Raw genomic sequence first — 18,612 nt, 5'->3', positions numbered from 1 at the left:
GGGAGCTCGGAATACTAAGGGCTTTTTTTCCCCGTAATTAATTCTCTATAGTTAATTTAACTTGAACTGAAGGGAAGCTACTTGAAGCTTTTATCTCAGTGTGAACTTTCAAATATTTTAGTGCAGAAATAATAATGTGTTTGCTTACAGCATGCCTCCCCCAGGCCCTACTGGGGAGTATTATGTAATATACAGTATAAACCCCAGACCACCTCCTAAAATCCGAAAATAATTCTGAATTCCTTAACACATCTGGCCCTATGGGTTTTGGACAAGTGCTTATATTAGCCTATACTTTTGAAGAGGAGAAAATACAAAGAACTGTGTTACTATTTTTCTTGTTCTACTAGCTTCTCATTGTAACTAACTCATCCCCACCTCCAGTCTTTGTACAAGCCGTTCCCATGCGTCCCAGGCCCTTCTGTACCTTCTCTCGTCAATGCAGAGTTCACAGTCTCCCTCCTGAAGGTGAAGTTTGAAGTTTCCTAGGTTACTCCAATATCTTTCTTCACCTAAATATCCAGTTTAGATTTGGGACGAATGGTTTCCCAGGTCACACTAGTTTGGATTTTAAAGAGACACAATAACTCATAATTTAATGATAGCTCACCCAGCGGCTGTCATAAGACTTCGGTGCCTTCCAAAGACCTTCCCTCCCCCGTTCTGGGAGTTCCTAGATCAGGTTCAATGAGTTTAAATCACCGTGCATCTCCTGCTCCCAGAACCCTCAAACCCACCATAAATATGTTTTATGGATGAAGACCTTCTTTCCTACTGAACCCCTCAACACAGCCTTCTACCCCAGAATACAGACTAGAAGACTCTGGGAAGGGAATAGACTCAAATCGGCAGTTTCTCTCCATATTTGTTTTTTTTTTAAGATTTTATTATTTTTAAGTAATCTCTACACCCAACATGGGTCTTGAAATTATAACCCCAAGATCAAAAGTTGTGTGCTCTACCAACTTAGCCAGCCAGGTGCCCCATCTCTCCATATTTGAATCTGAGAATTACTGGTTTAAAGGTTTGCAGATCAATGGCAGGTCACAAAATTTAAGTGATAATGAATGTCAATGACAGATGCAGTGTATCTCACGCATGGTTTTCATAGCAAAGGTTAAAGAGTTTTCAACAGTATTTGTCCAGTCTTGACCCTTCTCTAATAACTCAGTATTTTTCTTCACCATTTAAAAATATTTTTTTTAGGGGTACTTGGGTGGCTCAGTTGGTTAAGCATCTGCCTTCAGCTTGGGTCAACATGCGATCCCAGTGTCCTGGGATCGAGCCCCGCATCAGGCTCCCTGCTCAGTGGGGCATCTGCTTCTCCCTCTCCCTTTGCCCCTCTCCCCGCTTGTGCTCACCGTCTCTCTCTCAAATAAATACATAAAGTCTTTAAAAATATATTTTTTAAACCATGCATCTATCTGGTGAATTTTTCCGGAAGTTTTCTGCCATGTCCGGCTATTTCTCTACCTTTCTCTTCTCTTCCTCTTTCTTTCTCTCTTCTCTCACCCTCCTCTCTGGAACAACAAACAAACAAACAAAATATCACCACCACCAAAAATCTCTCCCTTTCTTCTGCAAAACAATTCTAGATCTTCTTTGTGCTTTGAGCATAACCTAAGGCATAATTAAAGATAGAAAGTGGGATACACTAAGTTTCCTTAGTAGGACAAAAATCACTGCTATAGGAGTTCAGACTATGGTTTACATGGTCTCTTGCTTCTGCATCCCCATTGCTACCTGGACAGACACATAAGATACCACAGTCAATATCTTTATTATCATCTAGAAGAGCACAGTGAGCTGAAATGTCAACCTGGGACCTGTGAATGTGACCTTATATGAAAAAAAGGTCTTTACAGATGTAATAAAGGTAAGGATCTCAAAATGAGATCATCCTGGGTTATATAGGTGGGCCTAAATCCAATGGCAGGTATCCTAATAAGAAAAGTAAGACACAGACAAAATTGGAGAAGGCCACGTGAAGATGGAGGCAGAGACTGGAGTGAGAGGCAGAGACTGGAGTGATGCATTGATAAGCCAAGGAACGCCTAAGATTGGCAGCAGACATCAGAAGCTTGCAGAGGCAAGGAAGGATTCTCCACTTGAGCCTTTGGAGAGAACACGGCCCTGCTGATACCTTGGTTTTGGCCCTGCTGATACCTTGGTTTTGGACTTGTAGTCTCCAGAAATATGAGAGAATAAATTTTTGTTCCCTCAAGCCACCAAGTCTGTGGTAATTTGTTATGGCAGCCCTAGAAAACTAACACAAAGGGACTAGTAGTGACTAGCCCTATGGGTGGCCTAGTCTGTCAGCTTAGAAGTGAAAAAAATACTGTTATTCATAAATTTTGCCTATTTGGGGGCTTAATTGTCAAGCAGAGAAAATCTTTACTAACTCAGGAATGGCTGGATTTAACACATGACTTCTGAAAAATACTCAGATAAGGAACAGTGGCTTCTGACTGAGTGATGTATAGAATGGTTGAACCACCATATTGGACACCTGAAACTAATATAACACTGCACGTTAGCTATACTGGAATTAAAATAAGATTAAAAAAAAAGAACAGTGGCTTCTATTGAGAAAATATCCCCTACTCCTTGAAATTGTGGGACACTAGAGTCAAATTTGAACTTTGATTTGACTCCCAGTTCTCCTACTCATTAACTATGCAACTTTAGGCAATTATTTAGCCTTGACACTAGCACATAAGTGCTAAGTAAATGTTAGCTCCTATTTAGCTCCAATTTTTGTGATTATTTTGTTTGTCTGCTCCAGATGGCTGCTTGTCTGTTTGCTTCTCCTTTTCCATGGCTGGAAATGGTTACCTAAGTCCCAACCTTACATGACTTTTTAGCTTAAAATCCAATAGCTGCTAGTTGGAATCCTTGCATCACTTATTTCAAGATCTTGAAAGAGACCACGATCTATGTTCAAGCCATTGTGTGTGTTAGCTATCACTGGCCTGACCTTCTATGGCTGAGAAGGCAAAATCTTGAAGGATATGTATGTAAGAAGGCAATGGTGAGCATTTCCAGAACTCTGAAGCCTTTTAAATTTTATACATTCGAACATACTTATATATTCTTTCATAATCTATGCCTTTGATTTCATGCTTTAAAAAGTGTCTCGGGGCGCCTGGGTGGCACAGCAGTTAGGCGTCTGCCTTCGGCTCAGGACGTGATCCCGGCGTTCTGGGATCGAGCCCCACATCAGTCTCCTCCACTATGAGCCTGCTTCTTCCTCTCCCACTCCCCCTGCTTGTGTTCCCTCTCTCGCTGGCTGTCTCTATCTCTGTCAAATAAATAAATAAATAATAAAAAAATAAAAAAAATAAATAAAAAGTGTCTCTTACCTTGAGATCATATATTGACCCTCATTTTGTTATTTTACTTTCCACATATACTCTCTAATATACTTTGAATTTTTTTGTTAGAAGAGCACTTTTCTCCAAGTAGCCTATTTGTTGCAACATAATCTTTTGAATAGCTCATAGTTTTCTCACCAGTTTGAAACATGAATACTAATAATGATCGCATTTACTAAATACTTTCTATGTGCCAGAGTTTGTGCTAAGTATACTACAAGGATTATTTCAGCTTAGCGGTATTATTATCCACATATGACAGCTATGAAATGGCATACTTGGGATTCACACTCAGGTCATCTAATTGTAGAACTCATACTTTTAACCACTATGCTACTCTTACAAATAATTTGGGTCTATTTTTAGCTTAACAATAGAAAACATTTTTGACATTACTGGAAGTCCAGATTTAAGACTGACTTGGCTCAAGCTCAACATCCCCATGATTCTCTTGGCTCTGCTCCCTTCCATGTGTGACTTCATCCCCAGGCTGGTAGTGAGATAGCTGCAGCTACTCTAGCCCCCATATCTATGCACAAAAATGTCCAGTAGAAGAGAAACAAAATGGCTACTTTAAGACACTCTCCCAGAAGAATAAAGAATTTTCTCAGGGGGCGCCTGGGTGACACAGCGGTTAAGCGCCTGCCTTCGGCTCAGGGAGTGATCCCGGCGTTGTGGGATCGAGCCCCACATCAGGCTCCTCTGCTCAGAGCCTGCTTCTTCCTCTCCCACTCCCCCTGCTTGTGTTCCCTCTCTTGCTGGCTGTCTCTATCTCTGTCAAATAAAAATAAAATCTTTTAAAAAAAAAAAAAAGAATTTTCTCAGATTCTCCAACAAAATTCTCCTCATGACATTGGTCCAAAATGGAGCACATGCTCATTCCTGTGTCAATTACGGGCCAGGAGATTGGATTAAATCAATCATATAAACCCACACCTAGCGTTAGAGATAGTATCAACTCTCCTTTGGAACACGGGCAGCACAAAAGTAAGAAGGACTATCTATAAGGATTAGGTTCAGCTTTTTAATGCAGAAAAGTTAAAATGGCAGTAGATTAAATAAGTTAAAAGATAACTCAATCTGAAGGTAGGCAGTACCCTGGAGGCAGGGCTAGAATGGAGGCTCCGTGGTCACACAGGTTTCCTCCTCTCTCAATGCTCTGTCATTCACATGTGTCTTCTACTTCACGGTCCTAGACAGTTCTGGAGCCACAACAATCATATCCACCTTCAGGCACCGAGAAGGAGGAAGGAGTGGAAGGGAGAGACTGATTCCTTCTTTTAAGGACATATCCCAGAAATCACATGATACGTTTCTGTTTACAACCCATTGGACAGCACTTAGTCATTTGGCAACATCTGGCTCAAAGAAGCTGAGAAATGTGGACTTTATCCCAGATAATTATTTGCCCAGACACACATCAGAGATTCCACTACTAAAGAAGAAAAGCAAAAGATATATTGAGAGCGTGCTAGCAGTCTCCGCAACAGGTGGAACCATGAATTCAACTGGGGTTCAGTTAAAGAGAAGGAAATTTGAGCATAACCTAAGGCATAATTAAAGACAGAAAGTGGGATACGCTAAGTTTCCTCAGTAGGACAAAAATCACTGCTATAGGAGTTCGGACTATGGTACGCATGGTCTCTTGCTTCTGCAAGAAGAGAGGTAGAGAAATTTAGGCAACCAACAATGTGTCCTGAAGCCCTAATGGAGTCTTTGGTCCTGTCCTAGACTAGTCAACAACCCAGTGGTATCAGATACTCTGGGTGGACATCGTGTGCCACACACACCCATTCCTGGAACTTGACTGTAGACTCAATCCAAGCCAAAACTCATGATTGAGAATGGAGTTGGAGTGGCTCCCTAAAGAGATTTGTTTGTTTTTTTTTTTGAAGAGTTAATACATTAAGAACTGAAGTTCAGATCAAAGATATTAAGCTTTTGTTCCAAATTGTTTTCTAGTTTATCATCTACCCTTTATCTTTACAGTGATGTTATTATAGCTATTGCTTTCACATACAGAAGTTTTACATTTTATATAATCAAATATTTCTTGCCTTTACATATTTTTTTCTACTTTTCTGTTAGAATGATCTTTCATAATGGAGGATCTGATGAATATTCACCTATATAATCTTCTTTCCTGATTGAATGATTTTTTATCAGTCAGAAGATGCATTCTGCTGCACATATAACAAAAACTCCACTTACAATCACTTAACACTAAATAGCGCTTTTCTCAGGTAATAAGTTCAGGGTTGGTTTGGTGGACTTACTAGATCTTCAAGAATCCAAGCTCATTCCACATTTCTGTGCTATAATCCTTAATATGTAGCTTTTCCTCAAGTTCACAAATGACCACTGCAATTCTAGGCATCACATCTGAAGTATGTTTAGGATGAAAGAAGAGAGGCAAAATGTAAAAACTGCATGCCACCTGAATCCACCTATTTCATCAGGAAATTAATATATTTCCTGGACACCCCCTCTGTTAGATTTCTCATCAGCCAGAACTAGATTGCTTGGCCACACAAAAGAGCAAGGGAATCATGAGGAAATAAATATTTTTATCTGAACACACTGCTGTCTTGAGAAAAAGTCAGATTCTATTATTAAAACGGGGGAAATGGATATTGAGTAGACAACGATGTCTGCCATACTTTACATCTAGAATTTTTTGGATATATGATATAGAACAAGGAGCTACTAATTTTTTCCAATGAGTTAACCAACTTTCCCAGCATCTTTATTGAATAAGTCATTCTTTTTTCATTGATTTGGCAAGAAAATTCATTTAAGAACTTACAGAGTTTCCAATTCCAATAATGGCAGAGGGATACCTAACAGATCATCCTGCCCCAGATCAAACTTTGGACAAAATATTGAAAACAACCATTGAAAGCACTGGAGAGAAAAAGCAAAAGCTGACAAAAACTGGAGAGTTGTTGCCACTTGAAAAGAGGAAAGGGGGAACTGACACTAGGTGAGTTTCCCAATTTTATAGCCTATGCCTAAGGGCAGGCCACAATCAGCACCATATCTGGGATAGACATCTGGCATCTTACTACCTTGAAGAACCAGAAAGAAGAGTTTAGGGTTTCTGTAGCAGCCAGAAAGTGGAGGGGAACATCCTGGAAAGGAAAGAGCCACAGGAAGAGTACCAAATTTCATACATAAACTCTTCCAAAATCTGTTTGTCCCCTGAATTACACATGGGTAGTGTAGATACCAAAAAGCCCAAAATAAATAATTCAACAGAGATTTTAGCTGGAACTTACTGCAAGAGACACAGGGTTTCAGCCGAGTTAAATGCCCACCTGAAAAAAAACAAAAACAAAAACAAAAATCAATAGTCTTTGGAGGAATATGACAGAATCCAGAGACTCTATAATGTACCATTCAAAATATCAAGAATACATTGCAAAATTACTGTACATACAAAAATAGGAAATATGACTAATACTCAGGAGGAAAGGCAATCAATGGAGATCAATCCTTAAATGACCCATATTTTAGAGTTAGTAGACAAGAATTTTAAAGTAGCTGTTATAACTCTTTACTCAGCAGGAGTCTAAGGTCTCAGGCCCCTTCTAATCCCTCCTCTTGGAAAAGGTATAATGAATAGGTCACCCTATTAGGCATATGTCTACATGTCCTCCTCCAAACTGGCTGAGAATTACCCAGGGTGATGAAAGTAAGAAAATCAGTTTTAAGCAGAAAAACAAAGACAGGGATTTTCATTTCCTTTGTATAGAAAGAAAACCAATAATAGGTTGCTGTGTTGGCGGAGAGCTCTTGCCAAACACTCGGATCTCTGCTGTCTTGAGTCAGGGGTAGCAGAGTTAGCAGCTGTGGGATTACATGGCTCTTTTGTAGTCCCACTTATTTACCACCCTTACTAAAATCTAACCAATCTTTCTTCAGTGACACCTTTCCTGCAGCCCATCCCACCTCCCACCCCAGTCTCTTCAAGGGAAGTTTCTTTGATACCTTAATAATCTTTTTTTCTTTCAGAAATTCAACACAGCATGATAATCTCTATAAGAGTAAAGAGAAACTATGCCTCAAAGGGTAAAAGGATTCCACAGGGGTTACAAAGCCTACTACAGATAAAGCAAAGATCATCTCTGTAGAAGCTAAAATGGGTCACCTTCTTAACCCATTTCCTTATTATTTAGGGAAAATGGCTAATCCACTTATTGCGCCCTATTCTGCAAGCAAGTTTGCCCTGGATGGGTTTTTCTCCTCTATCAGGATGGAACATTCAGTGACCAAGGTCAATGTGTCGATCACTCTCTGTATCCTCGGCCTCATAAACACAGGTAAGGTGAAAAGAGTGGAATAAACAGCCTGCATATGATTGCCTGCCTTACCATTGTGGGTAAAGATGGCGTTGAACACCTTGACTTCTGTGTCATGCACTGAAAGCCAGCGAGAGCACCAGTCTCCACTGAGTGAAGCACTTCCATCACTAGTGGAGCCTTTGACTATTATTCTTTGACACTTCTTTCCATTCTGACCACCAAGTGTTCTAAGTGACACCAGACTCATCACTTAACTCTATTCTGAACACTTCACATCCTCAGGAACTCTCAGTGGCCATTACTTTCCTCTTTGAGGCTTATCAAGTCCAAGTTTGTTATTCTTAATACCATCACCAGTAATAAGACATATTGATATCCTGAACCTTCTTTTTTTTTGTAAGTAATCTCTACACCCAATATGGGGCTCAAACTTACAACCCCAAGATCAAGAGTTGCTTGCTCTATTGACTGAGCCAGTCAGGTGACCCTCATAAACCCTTTGATATGATGCACTGAGGACGTGACGTCATTTTTGTGATATTCTTGCCAAAAATGCATAGCCTCACTCCAATCATGAGAGAAAAATAGACAGAGGCACCTGGCTGGCTCAGTCGGTAGAGCATGAGAGTTGATCTTGGGGTTTTAAGTGTGAGTCCCACGTTGGGTGCACAGATTACTTAAAAACAAAATCTTTTTTTTAAAAAAAAAGAGAGAAAAATGGACAAACCCAAACTGACATTCTACAAAATAATTGATCAATACTCTTCAAAAGTGTCAAGGCCATGAGGGACAAGGAAAGAATGAAGAACTGTCACAGATTGGAGAGAAAATAAGAAGAAATGACTACTAAGCGTAATCCTGGCTAAGATCCTGGAACATAAAGAGCATGTTAGTGAAAAAAATAAGGTCTGTGTTTTAGTTAGTAAAATTGGCCTAATTATATTGTACCTTGATAATTGTACAGTGCTTATGTGTGATGTTATAATTAGGGGAAGCAGGGTGAAGCCTACAAGGGAATACTCTGCACCATTTTTACAACTTTTCTGTTAAGTTCAAATGCAAGCTTACCTAGAATAGTACAATAAGAAAACTTTATTTAGAGAGTAACTGAGTAAACTGAGTAGTAGTTACAGAACAAGAGAGAAAGAAAGACACAGTGAAACAAGGATAGAAAGAGAAAAAGCTGTACCAGAAGGATATGGAAATTTGGAAGAGATGAAGCAACTTCCCTTCCAAAATGAAAGTGATTCGTGTTGACAGAAAGCAAAGGCCTGGATTCTTGTCCATCTCTTCCTTTTACGAATTAGTAAATCGTTATCACACAGCACTCGGCTTTGCCGACTGACACTTTCCATTAGCTATTGGGTCTTGATATAATTTCTATCCTCATTCTGCTCCCCCATGTTATTCCCTCACTCCAACCAAAACACTCAAGAGAGAAGCACGATTTAAATCTCTCAATCACTTCTAACTGCCCCCTGCCCAATCTTCATCCGGGAAGACAGGACCTACATTAACTCCAAGCCTCTCTTTGCACAGCAGGCCCTAAATGTACCTGGTCTTCTGAGAGGGCCCGGGGGCCTTGTAGAGCAGGCATTGGCAAACAGCCCCTAATAGCTAAGCTGTTACTGTCTATAGACTTTCCATCTTGTAGACTCTGCTGGCCTTGGATAACCCCGCTCTTCTCTCATCATTCTGCAGACACAGCCATGAAGGCCGTTTCGGGGATACTCAACATAGAAGCATCTCCAAAGGAAGAATGTGCCCTGGAGATCATCAAAGGGGGAGCTCTGCGTCAAGAGGAAGTGTACTATGACAACTCGATCTGGACAAATCTCCTGCTGGGAAATCCAGGGAGGAAGCTCTTGGAATTCTTGTCCTTAAGACGTTATAGTATGGACAAATTTATAAACAACTAAACACTTCCTTAAGGTGGGGCATGGTAAGGGAGCTTTGTGACTGTTCTTCCTGATATTTATCTGAGCTGCGTCCATGAAGGCATCTCTGAGGAGAGACAAATAGGTTTCCCCAGAGAGTTGGAAGTCACACATCACGGCTCACAATCTGAAGGCGTTCCTCTAACACTTGCACGGTGGAAACGTAATTATAATGAAGGTCATGAATCACTGCAATCCACAGTTGTGAAATTGATCGTAACCGTAGGTATAACTAAAAGGTAGTTCTATCAAATTTACCTCGTATATAATATTATGATTAATACAATATTAATTATAATAAAGGTCATATCAGTGTTGTAAATTCATGATTAGTAGCTCTAAATTCAGTTCATTCACTATGGTCCTTTAAAACCATAACCTCTGCAAGTGAAAATTTTCAGTGTTCATTTCGTCTTTTGTGGTCTAGACCTTTTCTCCTTTCTTGAGTGGAAGAAATCACCCTACTCTTCATTTAATGGACATCATGCCCATACAATATCATATATTTCAGATAGTCTTTACACTATTCTATATTGCTCCTCTGGGAAGGACAGCTGGGTGTATATAAATCACTAGGGCAAACCCACGGAAGTGGAAGTCCCTGGGAACTTGAGCCACAGAACCTTCACATGTTTATTGCCCACAGACTGCATATCTGCATTATGTGTGATCTCTCCACTGTGTGTTTGAAGTCTGAAGAGCAGGGAATGGAGTTCCATCCTGCCACTTACTCATTTCGTCATTTATTCATTCAACAAACATTTATCAAACACTTGCCAGGCATCACCTGACTACGACCAAACAGGTAACAGAAATCAGCTACATTAACATCTCAGCAAAGCCCTGTATTGGTTAGGTCCCCAACAGGTAAGAGAATGCAAAGTAGATAATTTTAGTAGGCTTTAATAAAAAGGGGCTTGTTTACAAAAGTGTGGACAAGGTTATACGGCAGTCACAAGGGATAAGGTAGTATCTTGGGGCTAGTCCCACCTTAGGGACAAAAAGAACAGTTATGAGAATCCAGAGGTAGAAACTGTTTGGACAGCATCGCAGAACAGGAGCTGTGATATTCAGTTACGGGATGCCACCAGGCCAGCTAGGACCACGCGGGAGGGATCTGGGGGAATTAACAACCCAGCCTTACTCTCTTCCCTCCCTCCAATTTCTTGCTAATATTATCTATTAGCTATACAAAGGGGCAAGGGAGAAGATTGATATAAACTACACAGGTCAGCTTCCTCATGGACAGCAGGGTAGGAAAGAATGGAGAGTGTTCTGGAGGGACAGATGGGATATATCCAGCATGAACGCCACATCCCCCAATGCAGGGCTTCCATGGTAAGAGATACTAGAACACAAGACATGGGCCTGGATGCATAAGGGAAATTTCCTTTCCGCATTGCTTAAGCTAAATGACCAGGCAGCAGAACAGACTGGAATCCACTGAGCTTCCCAACCGCTTGGACAAGGAGCCAGATCTGAGGGTGAATATGGTGGGCTTTTCTTAGAAAGACATTCTTTCCAGACTGTGCTCAGCGCAAGGAAGCAGGAAAGATCTGGCTGCACCTGTGTGCAAGAAAATAGACCCAAAATGTGAAGTCAGATTTCTGACCATACAGCACAACACGCATGCACACTAGTGCCGAGTCAGAGAAGGTCATGAAGTGTCTAGACACGGGTGATAAACTGTTGTGCCAGTCCCAGAACCCGGGGCTTCTGCATGCGTCACGAATGGTGCAAGAAGCCAGGTTTGTTGCGGGATGAGGCCAGGAGGCTGATCAGGAGCAAAGGAGATAAATGCTGAGACAGGAGCATGATCAGATGACAAATTTACAGCTAGAGTCAGCTTCAGATTAGTTTTGCCTTCAGCCTGAACTTTTCAGGGTTCTCTTTAGGCTTAAAGACACATTAAGACTTCAGCCTATGTTTAGTATAAATCAGCTACTCCCTGATTCTGTTCATTTATGGGGAAAGCAAGAAAAAGTATGCAACAGTATTTATGTAACTAATAAACGAAACCTTTGGTCTTTCCAAGGGTGTGTTGGTAAATGTTTAACTGGCTCTCCAGAAAAAGAGGAAAAAAAGAAACACTCGCCGATTTGTAACATTCGCCTGCTTCCTTGATATAAATACTCTCACCTGGTTGATTTCGAGCCACCGGGTCCCATCGCTGAATGTGTAATAGAAGAGAAATGCACCATCAGCTCTGTCAAACCCGTACAGCCTGATCAACACACCGCCCTGTCTTTCTCATTCCGCATTCTTGACAGAATTAATTATTCTTAAAGGCCCAGCTCAATGCCTCTCTCCTCCTCCAAGGACTTGAAAGTTAACAGGACAGCTTCTTTCTACCATTGCTGGCGAGGCTGGGGCAACATGGGCTCCCAAAGACAGGGGATGCTCACATTCTTGAACTCTCAGGGGGTCAGCATTTTGCATGAAATCAACAGCCTTAAATGTGTGCAAGTCCCGAAATCGACCTCCATGTTCACCAGCACTGCATTCCCCTGGGAATAACAGAAAAACCCATTGACAGTGGCTCAATCAAGGAGAAATTACTTTTCCTCCCCTAACAAAAAGTCTAGGAGCGGCACACTGAGGCCTCAGGGAGCCAGGCTCCTTCTGTCTTTCTACTCAACTATCCATCCTCCTCGTCACCGTGGAATCACAAGATAGCAGCTCTAGTTCTGTCATGCTGTGTTTCAGGGAAGGAAAAGGGGAAGGGGCAGGGCAAAGGATGCAGGCCAGCGAATCTGCCCCCTGATAAAGAGCAACCCGGGAAGCCCCAGCCAAGGACTTCAGCTCCCGTCCTGTGGCCCAGAGTCACGCCTCCCTTCAAGAGAGGTTGAGAAATGGAGCTTTCAGCTGAGCGCATGCTCACCCCAACAAAATTGGGGTTCTGTGAGGCAACCGGAAGTGTTTGTCACAAATGTAAATCATGACAGAAACAAAGAAATACAGCAGAAGGACACCATTCCTGAGATGCCAGTTTCCTGACCATAGTGACAGAATCCAGTCCCACTGATCACCTGCAAGGTCTAATTTAGTCCCAGCTCCCCCCATGCTGAAGAACATCTCTCCCAATTTCACTGTGAGAAACTATGATGCCCTCTCCTCAGTTAAGAGTGTATGGAAGACCCTAGATAAGAGGTAGCAGGGAGCCCCGAGGTGTCCTCGGTGTCAGTGACTCGTTCCATCTGCTGTTCCCGGAGAGTTCCGTCTTGGAGACGGTTCATTCCCACCTCAGCACCTCATCTGTTCACACAGGCTGGGCCTTTCTCCTTGGCTGGACTGCTCTAGGCCAGCGTCGCAAACCCACCCCCAGAGTCCATGGCAAGCGTCAAAGATTCTCCAGAGTAGTAGCTGCCAAACTTCTGATCACATACTTCATTACTAAAAAATGATTAGGCGTATAGATTTCTAACAGATCTACGGTTGCTATTTACATAATATATGCATGCAATATTTATTAACGTAAAGCACAGACAAAAATAGAAATCTTGAAAAGATAAGATAAAAAATAAGTAGAAATCGCAACATCTCCCCACATCCAGTAGCTCTTCTGACATGCTGCAGAGCAGGGCTCCCAAGCCGTGTTAGAGAAAGAAGTCAGCATGTGTGATGCTTCTAGCCATCAGCGGGCCTCCGTAGTTCAGGGTGAGCCCCCATTCCTCTCTCAGGGGGCCGCATGTAGGACAGAATCCATCGTGGCCCCCCCCCGCCCCCGCATTGCCTGCTGTCCATGGAATTTGCCAAAGATCCACACTCTTCTTCATTATTGCCCAGTCTACAGCACTAGGGAACATAGGCTAACCAAGTCCTGGAAGCAGCCCTTAATTTCTCGAGGGAAGTATGTAAACTAATTTGCAGTATTAAGGGAACAGAAAAACACATTGCCCACCTTGATATCATGTCTCACCACGTCTCCAGCAACTCTGCTTCGCTGTCAACATCTCAGCACTCTTAGATCTCCGTCCCACGCCAAAGGGTCACTAGGTCATGCAGAATGCTCAGGAAAATCAAAATATCCCTTACATGCTAGATCCTGCCTCCTCAGCAATCCTTCACCTAACTTCTCTTAGTTGTTAAACTCAGAAGTTTGCTAGTGAGGCTTAGAATGTGTCTAAATTCTCTGTTTTTTAAAGAGGGAGTGGGGGGAGCAGGGATGGGAACAGAGCCAATGTGAAAAGAAAAGGCAGAAGAGAAAAGAGAATTTTCAAGAAGGTCCAACAGGACTGAGGACACCAATGCCCACAGGCCAAAAAAAAAAAAAAAAAGGCAGGAGAAGAGTTAAGTCTGCAGAGATCTAAAACACATGGGGTGAGGACAGGAACCTAGAGCAAATGTAAAGCCGCAGGTGTGTGTGTGGTGGTGGTGGGGGGTGAGTCCTTAAAAAATAGGAAAGTGCCAGATGAACAGCCTGCTCTGCTTGAGTTTCAGAGGCTTTGGAGATAGGAGTTTCTGGGAGGAGGATAAAGAAACAGCAGCCAAAGGGGAGGGCACACTGGCATGTCGCATGACCAGCAACCAGGCAGAGGATTTCAAAAGACTCACGCTGGTGAGAGCTGAGGTCTGAAAGACCACAAAGCCGGTGGTGTCCGGGTCTCTCTGTGCTGTGATTGGCTGCCCTGGGACTGTTGGGTTGGCGTGCTTCGGGGCCTTACACCGTCCTTGAACAGTCCTGTGGCACCCTGAACTCCGGTTAACCGAGGGCACGAAAAGCCAGCCCACCCCAAGACCAAAGAGCCAGGCCACCCTAACCAAAGACTTTTCCTTTTCACAAGCCTCCATTTTTGCCGTCGAGGGGGACAGCGCCACCCAGTGGCTGACTGTTGGTGGTGTACCGCACTTCACCACAATTTCTTCCCCCCAGTTCGCGCCCACGTCCTGCGACAGCTACCACCACCTCGTCACTGCGGGCCTTCTCATGAATCACCGCTTAGGGCGGATAAACACACCTTACTGGAGGCGGGGCGGGACTCAAGCATCTGGTGGGGCCGCCCGGCCCTAGCAGCGAGGCTAGGCCCTAAACCATTGGCTTTAACTAGATCTGTTCAATAGCGACAGCTAGTGGTCACCCTTAAAAGCAAGGTGCTGTGAGTCCCCTAGGGAAAGAAATGTCAAGGTGAAATGGGGAAATCGAGGCAGATTTTTGGATGCCACTGGAGGCTTGCATATACCCAAAGCCATCGCTGAGAAAAATGGTACAAAGAAAACCCAAATTCTTTAGGGTGATGTCCAAGGACCTTGGCTACCTCCGCGGCCACATCTCAGGCCACCTGTCCTGCTTTTGATTCCCCAAAGACAAGGAATTGCTGGTCCTCTGAAGGCACCCTTCTGTCCCCACTGGGCCTTTGCCCATGCTATCTCCTCTGCCCCAAATGCTCTTCATTCTCCCTATTGTCTGATTAACTCCTACCTGTCCTTTAAGACCCAGCTTCGCCATGACCTCCTCTGGGACAAGGGTCTTCCCTGCCACCAACGCCTATCCTCAATGCTGGGATGGATGCTCTCCCACCCCTAGGCCGTGCTTCTATAATTTTCTGTATCTGTCAATCACTGTAGTTCACTAGGCTTTAAATTTACCTTTAAAATTGTCTTATGTAATTACTTGAAGGTATTTTTCTTTTACTCATTCTTGCATCCCTAATACCAAACACAGATCTTGGTGTGTATAAGGTGTTTGATTAATGTTTGAGAAATAAAGGACTCCTAGACCCTAATACTGGGAAAGGCTTAATATGGGGACAAAACAACTTTTCATTTGAATGAAAAGTTCATTTCAAGGAAAAGTCATTTCATCAGATTCCAGCCCATTATTCCTCTCCCCACACCACCCCCTGTTTTTGCCTGTCTACAAACAGCCCGTAGCACTGCAGCAGTTGGGAGAGCCCCTCACCTCTCAGCAGTTCCCCAGACCTTGCCATCACCAGCAGTGCCCTAAATCCTGGCTCTGTTCCTTCCTGCCCACTTCCTGCAAAACTTCCTAAGCAGAACTAAACTGCTTCTTCTTGAAACTGTGCTGGTATACCCATTCCTGGATTTTATCCTAAAGGTATCAGTTCAAAAGAAGAAAAACACAGAATTGTCTGCCTGAAGATACTCATTTGCATATTATTTGTAAAAGTTAAAAATTAGAAATGACAAAAATCTCCATATAAATAAAAATAAATTCCTCCATATAATCTCCAGATGAATCAAATAATCAATTACATCGGGCAAAAATGAAGAAGAGTCTCACCACCCTGGGACGGTTTGTTTTTAGTAAACATAGGACTTACTATGTTCAGGCACTATTCTGTTGCATAAATATGAACTCATTTATATCCTCAAGACAGCCCAAGAGGGCTATTGTGTTCCCATCATTTATTTCAGAACACACTTGCTTCGGTCCGATATAAAATGAAGGTTAAATGGCCTCCAAGACACTTATGTGAAGGAACACTGTGACGCACGTCCAATGTTTTTCTTCCATATACAGGTGTGTGATACATATTGGTGAAAGAACATAGTCAGTTGACTTGAGTTGGGTAAGTTGAAAAACTTAACATAGTTTAACTGTTGCCATCATCCCGTGGGTGGGGGAGTTCCTGAGGTGTATTAATTTTTCAAAGTGATGATTTTAAATGTTTTTTAACCTCTGGATATACTTATGGAATGGTCTCAGATAAAACACACTATTGCACTGAAACTATTTCATTTTCATACAACTGCGGGTCCGATCGAGAGTGGACCTGTTTCGTCATAACCACTAATAAGTCACAAGGACAGATGCTCCAAAATGCAGGCGTTACTATGACTAGTGACAGCTAGAATTTATTGAGCACATCATAAGTGTTCTACCATGAATCCTAAAATAATCACCTCGAGTAGGTATGATCATCATTGCCGTCTTACAGGGGCGGAACCAGAGCTGCAAAGACGTCAAGTAATTTACTAAACTGAAACAGGAAGTCAGTGGTAAAGCCAGGCTTCCAACCCAGGCAGCCCTCCTTCCGAGTGCTCCTGCCAGGCTGCGGCTCAGGCAGTATGCTTCAGAGCAGGTGACAGATGTGATATACAAAGCAGTCCTGTTAGAAGGTTGACAGTTATCACAGCTCTGAATTAATGATTGCAGTTAGAGAAAATTATGATAACTCAGACTCATTTTTCTTATGGCTATTAAATTGTATTTACCAGGGGTTAATAATTACCCTGAGCAATGTCAGCTAGACATGGCTACTATTCGATAAGAAGGAAATTATTAAACAGATTGTGGTACACTATGAAAGATCATGACGACACTAAAAGGTAAAAATACGAGAAAAAGTAAAAATCTGAAAAAAATTATAGTATCAAGTGGAAAAACAAGCACATAGTTGTAGGTTCACTACACTTGAAATATGTAAAAAAAAAAAAGGTGTGCATATAGACAAAAACTAGAAGGGAATGTGAAAAATATGAAACTAATTCGTGTTTAGGGAGTAGGATTAAAGTATTTATTTTTCTACTTTAAAACTTATTTAAACAAAAATTAAAAAGGGGCATCTGGGTGGCTCAGTTGGTTAAGCATCCAACTCGATCTCAGCTCAGGTCTTGATCTCAGAGTTGTGAGTTTGAGCCCCACATTGGGCTACAAGCTGGGTGTGGAACCTACTTTAAAAAATACATAAATACAAAAAATACAAGTTATTTTAATGCTATCATATTATAATTTTTACAAAGCCGAAAAAAGAAAATTTGAATGCTTTCTGACCCATCTCTCCATCAATCTGCCTTATTAGTCTTCAAAGCATGCCCCTAAAATGCTCTCTGTACAGCAGGCCGACAGCAATCTGTCAGTTCTTTGGTGAGATCAGTTATGGTTCAGTTTTACTGCATCAATTTAAATATTCTCTGTTATGAACAATAGATTGTTCTCAGTATAAAACAGATCAGAAAGGAAGGGTGCCTGGCTGGCTCAGTCGGTAGAGCACGCGACTATTGATCTCAGGGTCATGAGTTCAAGCCCCCTGCTGGGTATAGAGATTACTTGAAAAATAAAAAATTTAAAAAGGTAAGTAAAGTAAGTATAGAAATGTATAAAATGTACAGAAAAAGCTCTGGAGGATATTTCAGTTTGGAATATGAGGCCATCTGTGAAATAACTGGGATAGTTTAACCAAGGCTGTGGCAAGAAGTGACAGTTTAAACCAGGAAGGAAAATTACCAGTTTCAGAAAGAAGATAAAACCATTAAATGAGCTAATTTCAGTAGGGAGCAGATATCTCCAGAATTAGAGTGTTAATGAGTACAGTTAGTGGTGCTTAGGCTCTCAGAATTCTTGGCTGAAAACGAAGGTAATCATCTTACCTTTCACGCGATCATCGGTGTGGTAGCCCATGGAGTGTGTCCTAAAAAGGACTTTGATCTCCATTTCTTTCTGATTTTTAATGGAGTCCAAATAGTTGGTCCATAGGAATTCCTGTTATAATCTTTATACTCTAGTGCCCTAAAGTACCGGAACCCTCTCACTCATCCATGCTAATAAAAATTTCTTATTCCTCCATGTTGGACTCCCCAGCCTCTCTAGCCTCTGCTCATTCTCATCTCCAAATGTCAGGCTCCGGGACCTTGAGCTCTTGTCTCTCATCCTGCAGGAATGTGGTTTGCCTTCAGTTCTAGTGAGAATCTATCCTCTGTGCTTTTCCCTGCCCACTCCTTGTCCTTTTACTCCTCAGAGAATGGGGGAAGTAGTAGGCACTGGAGAGGATTGTGACATACTTTCCACAGCTATTTAAAAGTCTCCTTATACCCTTTACATGTGTCAAGCCTTAGAATTCATAGAAGCCGTATTGAGTGGACCACTCAGACAGGGTTTATTGCACACGGTTACAAAGCTTCTTATTAGTTAACTTGTCCTAATGCAGTTCCCTCTCCACCTTCTTATCCTGAACTTCTTGTGAATTTCCTGACACTATCATTTGCAATAGTTTCTTTTTAATGCACAGAGATCAGTTCTTTCTGGTTTTTTCCCAA

At 42.1% G+C, this 18,612-nt stretch overlaps 2 protein-coding genes across 13 annotated transcripts in view; one reads left to right on the top strand and one right to left on the bottom strand.

The window, feature by feature from the left end:
- Nucleotides 1–11,646, top strand: part of HSD11B1 (hydroxysteroid 11-beta dehydrogenase 1) — a 62,846-nt gene extending 51,200 nt beyond the window's left edge. For 5 of the 6 annotated variants that reach the window (XM_034666926.1, XM_034666925.1, XM_034666924.1 and 2 more), the window contains 2 exons: nt 7,553–7,696; nt 9,380–11,644. In XM_034666926.1, coding sequence (XP_034522817.1) covers nt 7,553–7,696; nt 9,380–9,597 — 362 coding nt within the window. In that variant the 3' untranslated portion in view covers nt 9,598–11,644. Of the gene's footprint in view, nt 1–7,552; nt 7,697–9,379 lie in introns of all 6 variants that reach the window. The other variant, XM_034666927.1, reaches the window with a different exon arrangement.
- Nucleotides 1–18,283, bottom strand: part of LAMB3 (laminin subunit beta 3) — a 141,771-nt gene extending 123,488 nt beyond the window's left edge. For 4 of the 7 annotated variants that reach the window (XM_034666921.1, XM_034666914.1, XM_034666916.1 and 1 more), the window contains exons 1-2: nt 17,947–18,283; nt 6,653–6,691 (exon numbers count right to left, since the gene is read on the bottom strand). The gene's annotated coding sequence lies outside the window, so the exon portion shown is untranslated. Of the gene's footprint in view, nt 1–6,652; nt 6,692–13,516; nt 14,398–17,946 lie in introns of those variants that run through there. The other 3 variants (XM_019802618.2, XM_034666917.1, XM_034666918.1) reach the window with 3 other exon arrangements.
- Nucleotides 18,284–18,612: the final 329 nt, after the last annotated feature.

The sequence above is a fragment of the Ailuropoda melanoleuca genome, chromosome 8, assembly GCF_002007445.2.
Source record: "Ailuropoda melanoleuca isolate Jingjing chromosome 8, ASM200744v2, whole genome shotgun sequence".
Classification (NCBI taxonomy): domain Eukaryota; kingdom Metazoa; phylum Chordata; class Mammalia; order Carnivora; family Ursidae; genus Ailuropoda; species Ailuropoda melanoleuca.
The sequence above is the reverse complement of the archived record's forward strand: the minus strand, read 5'-3'. Positions and strand labels throughout refer to the sequence as shown.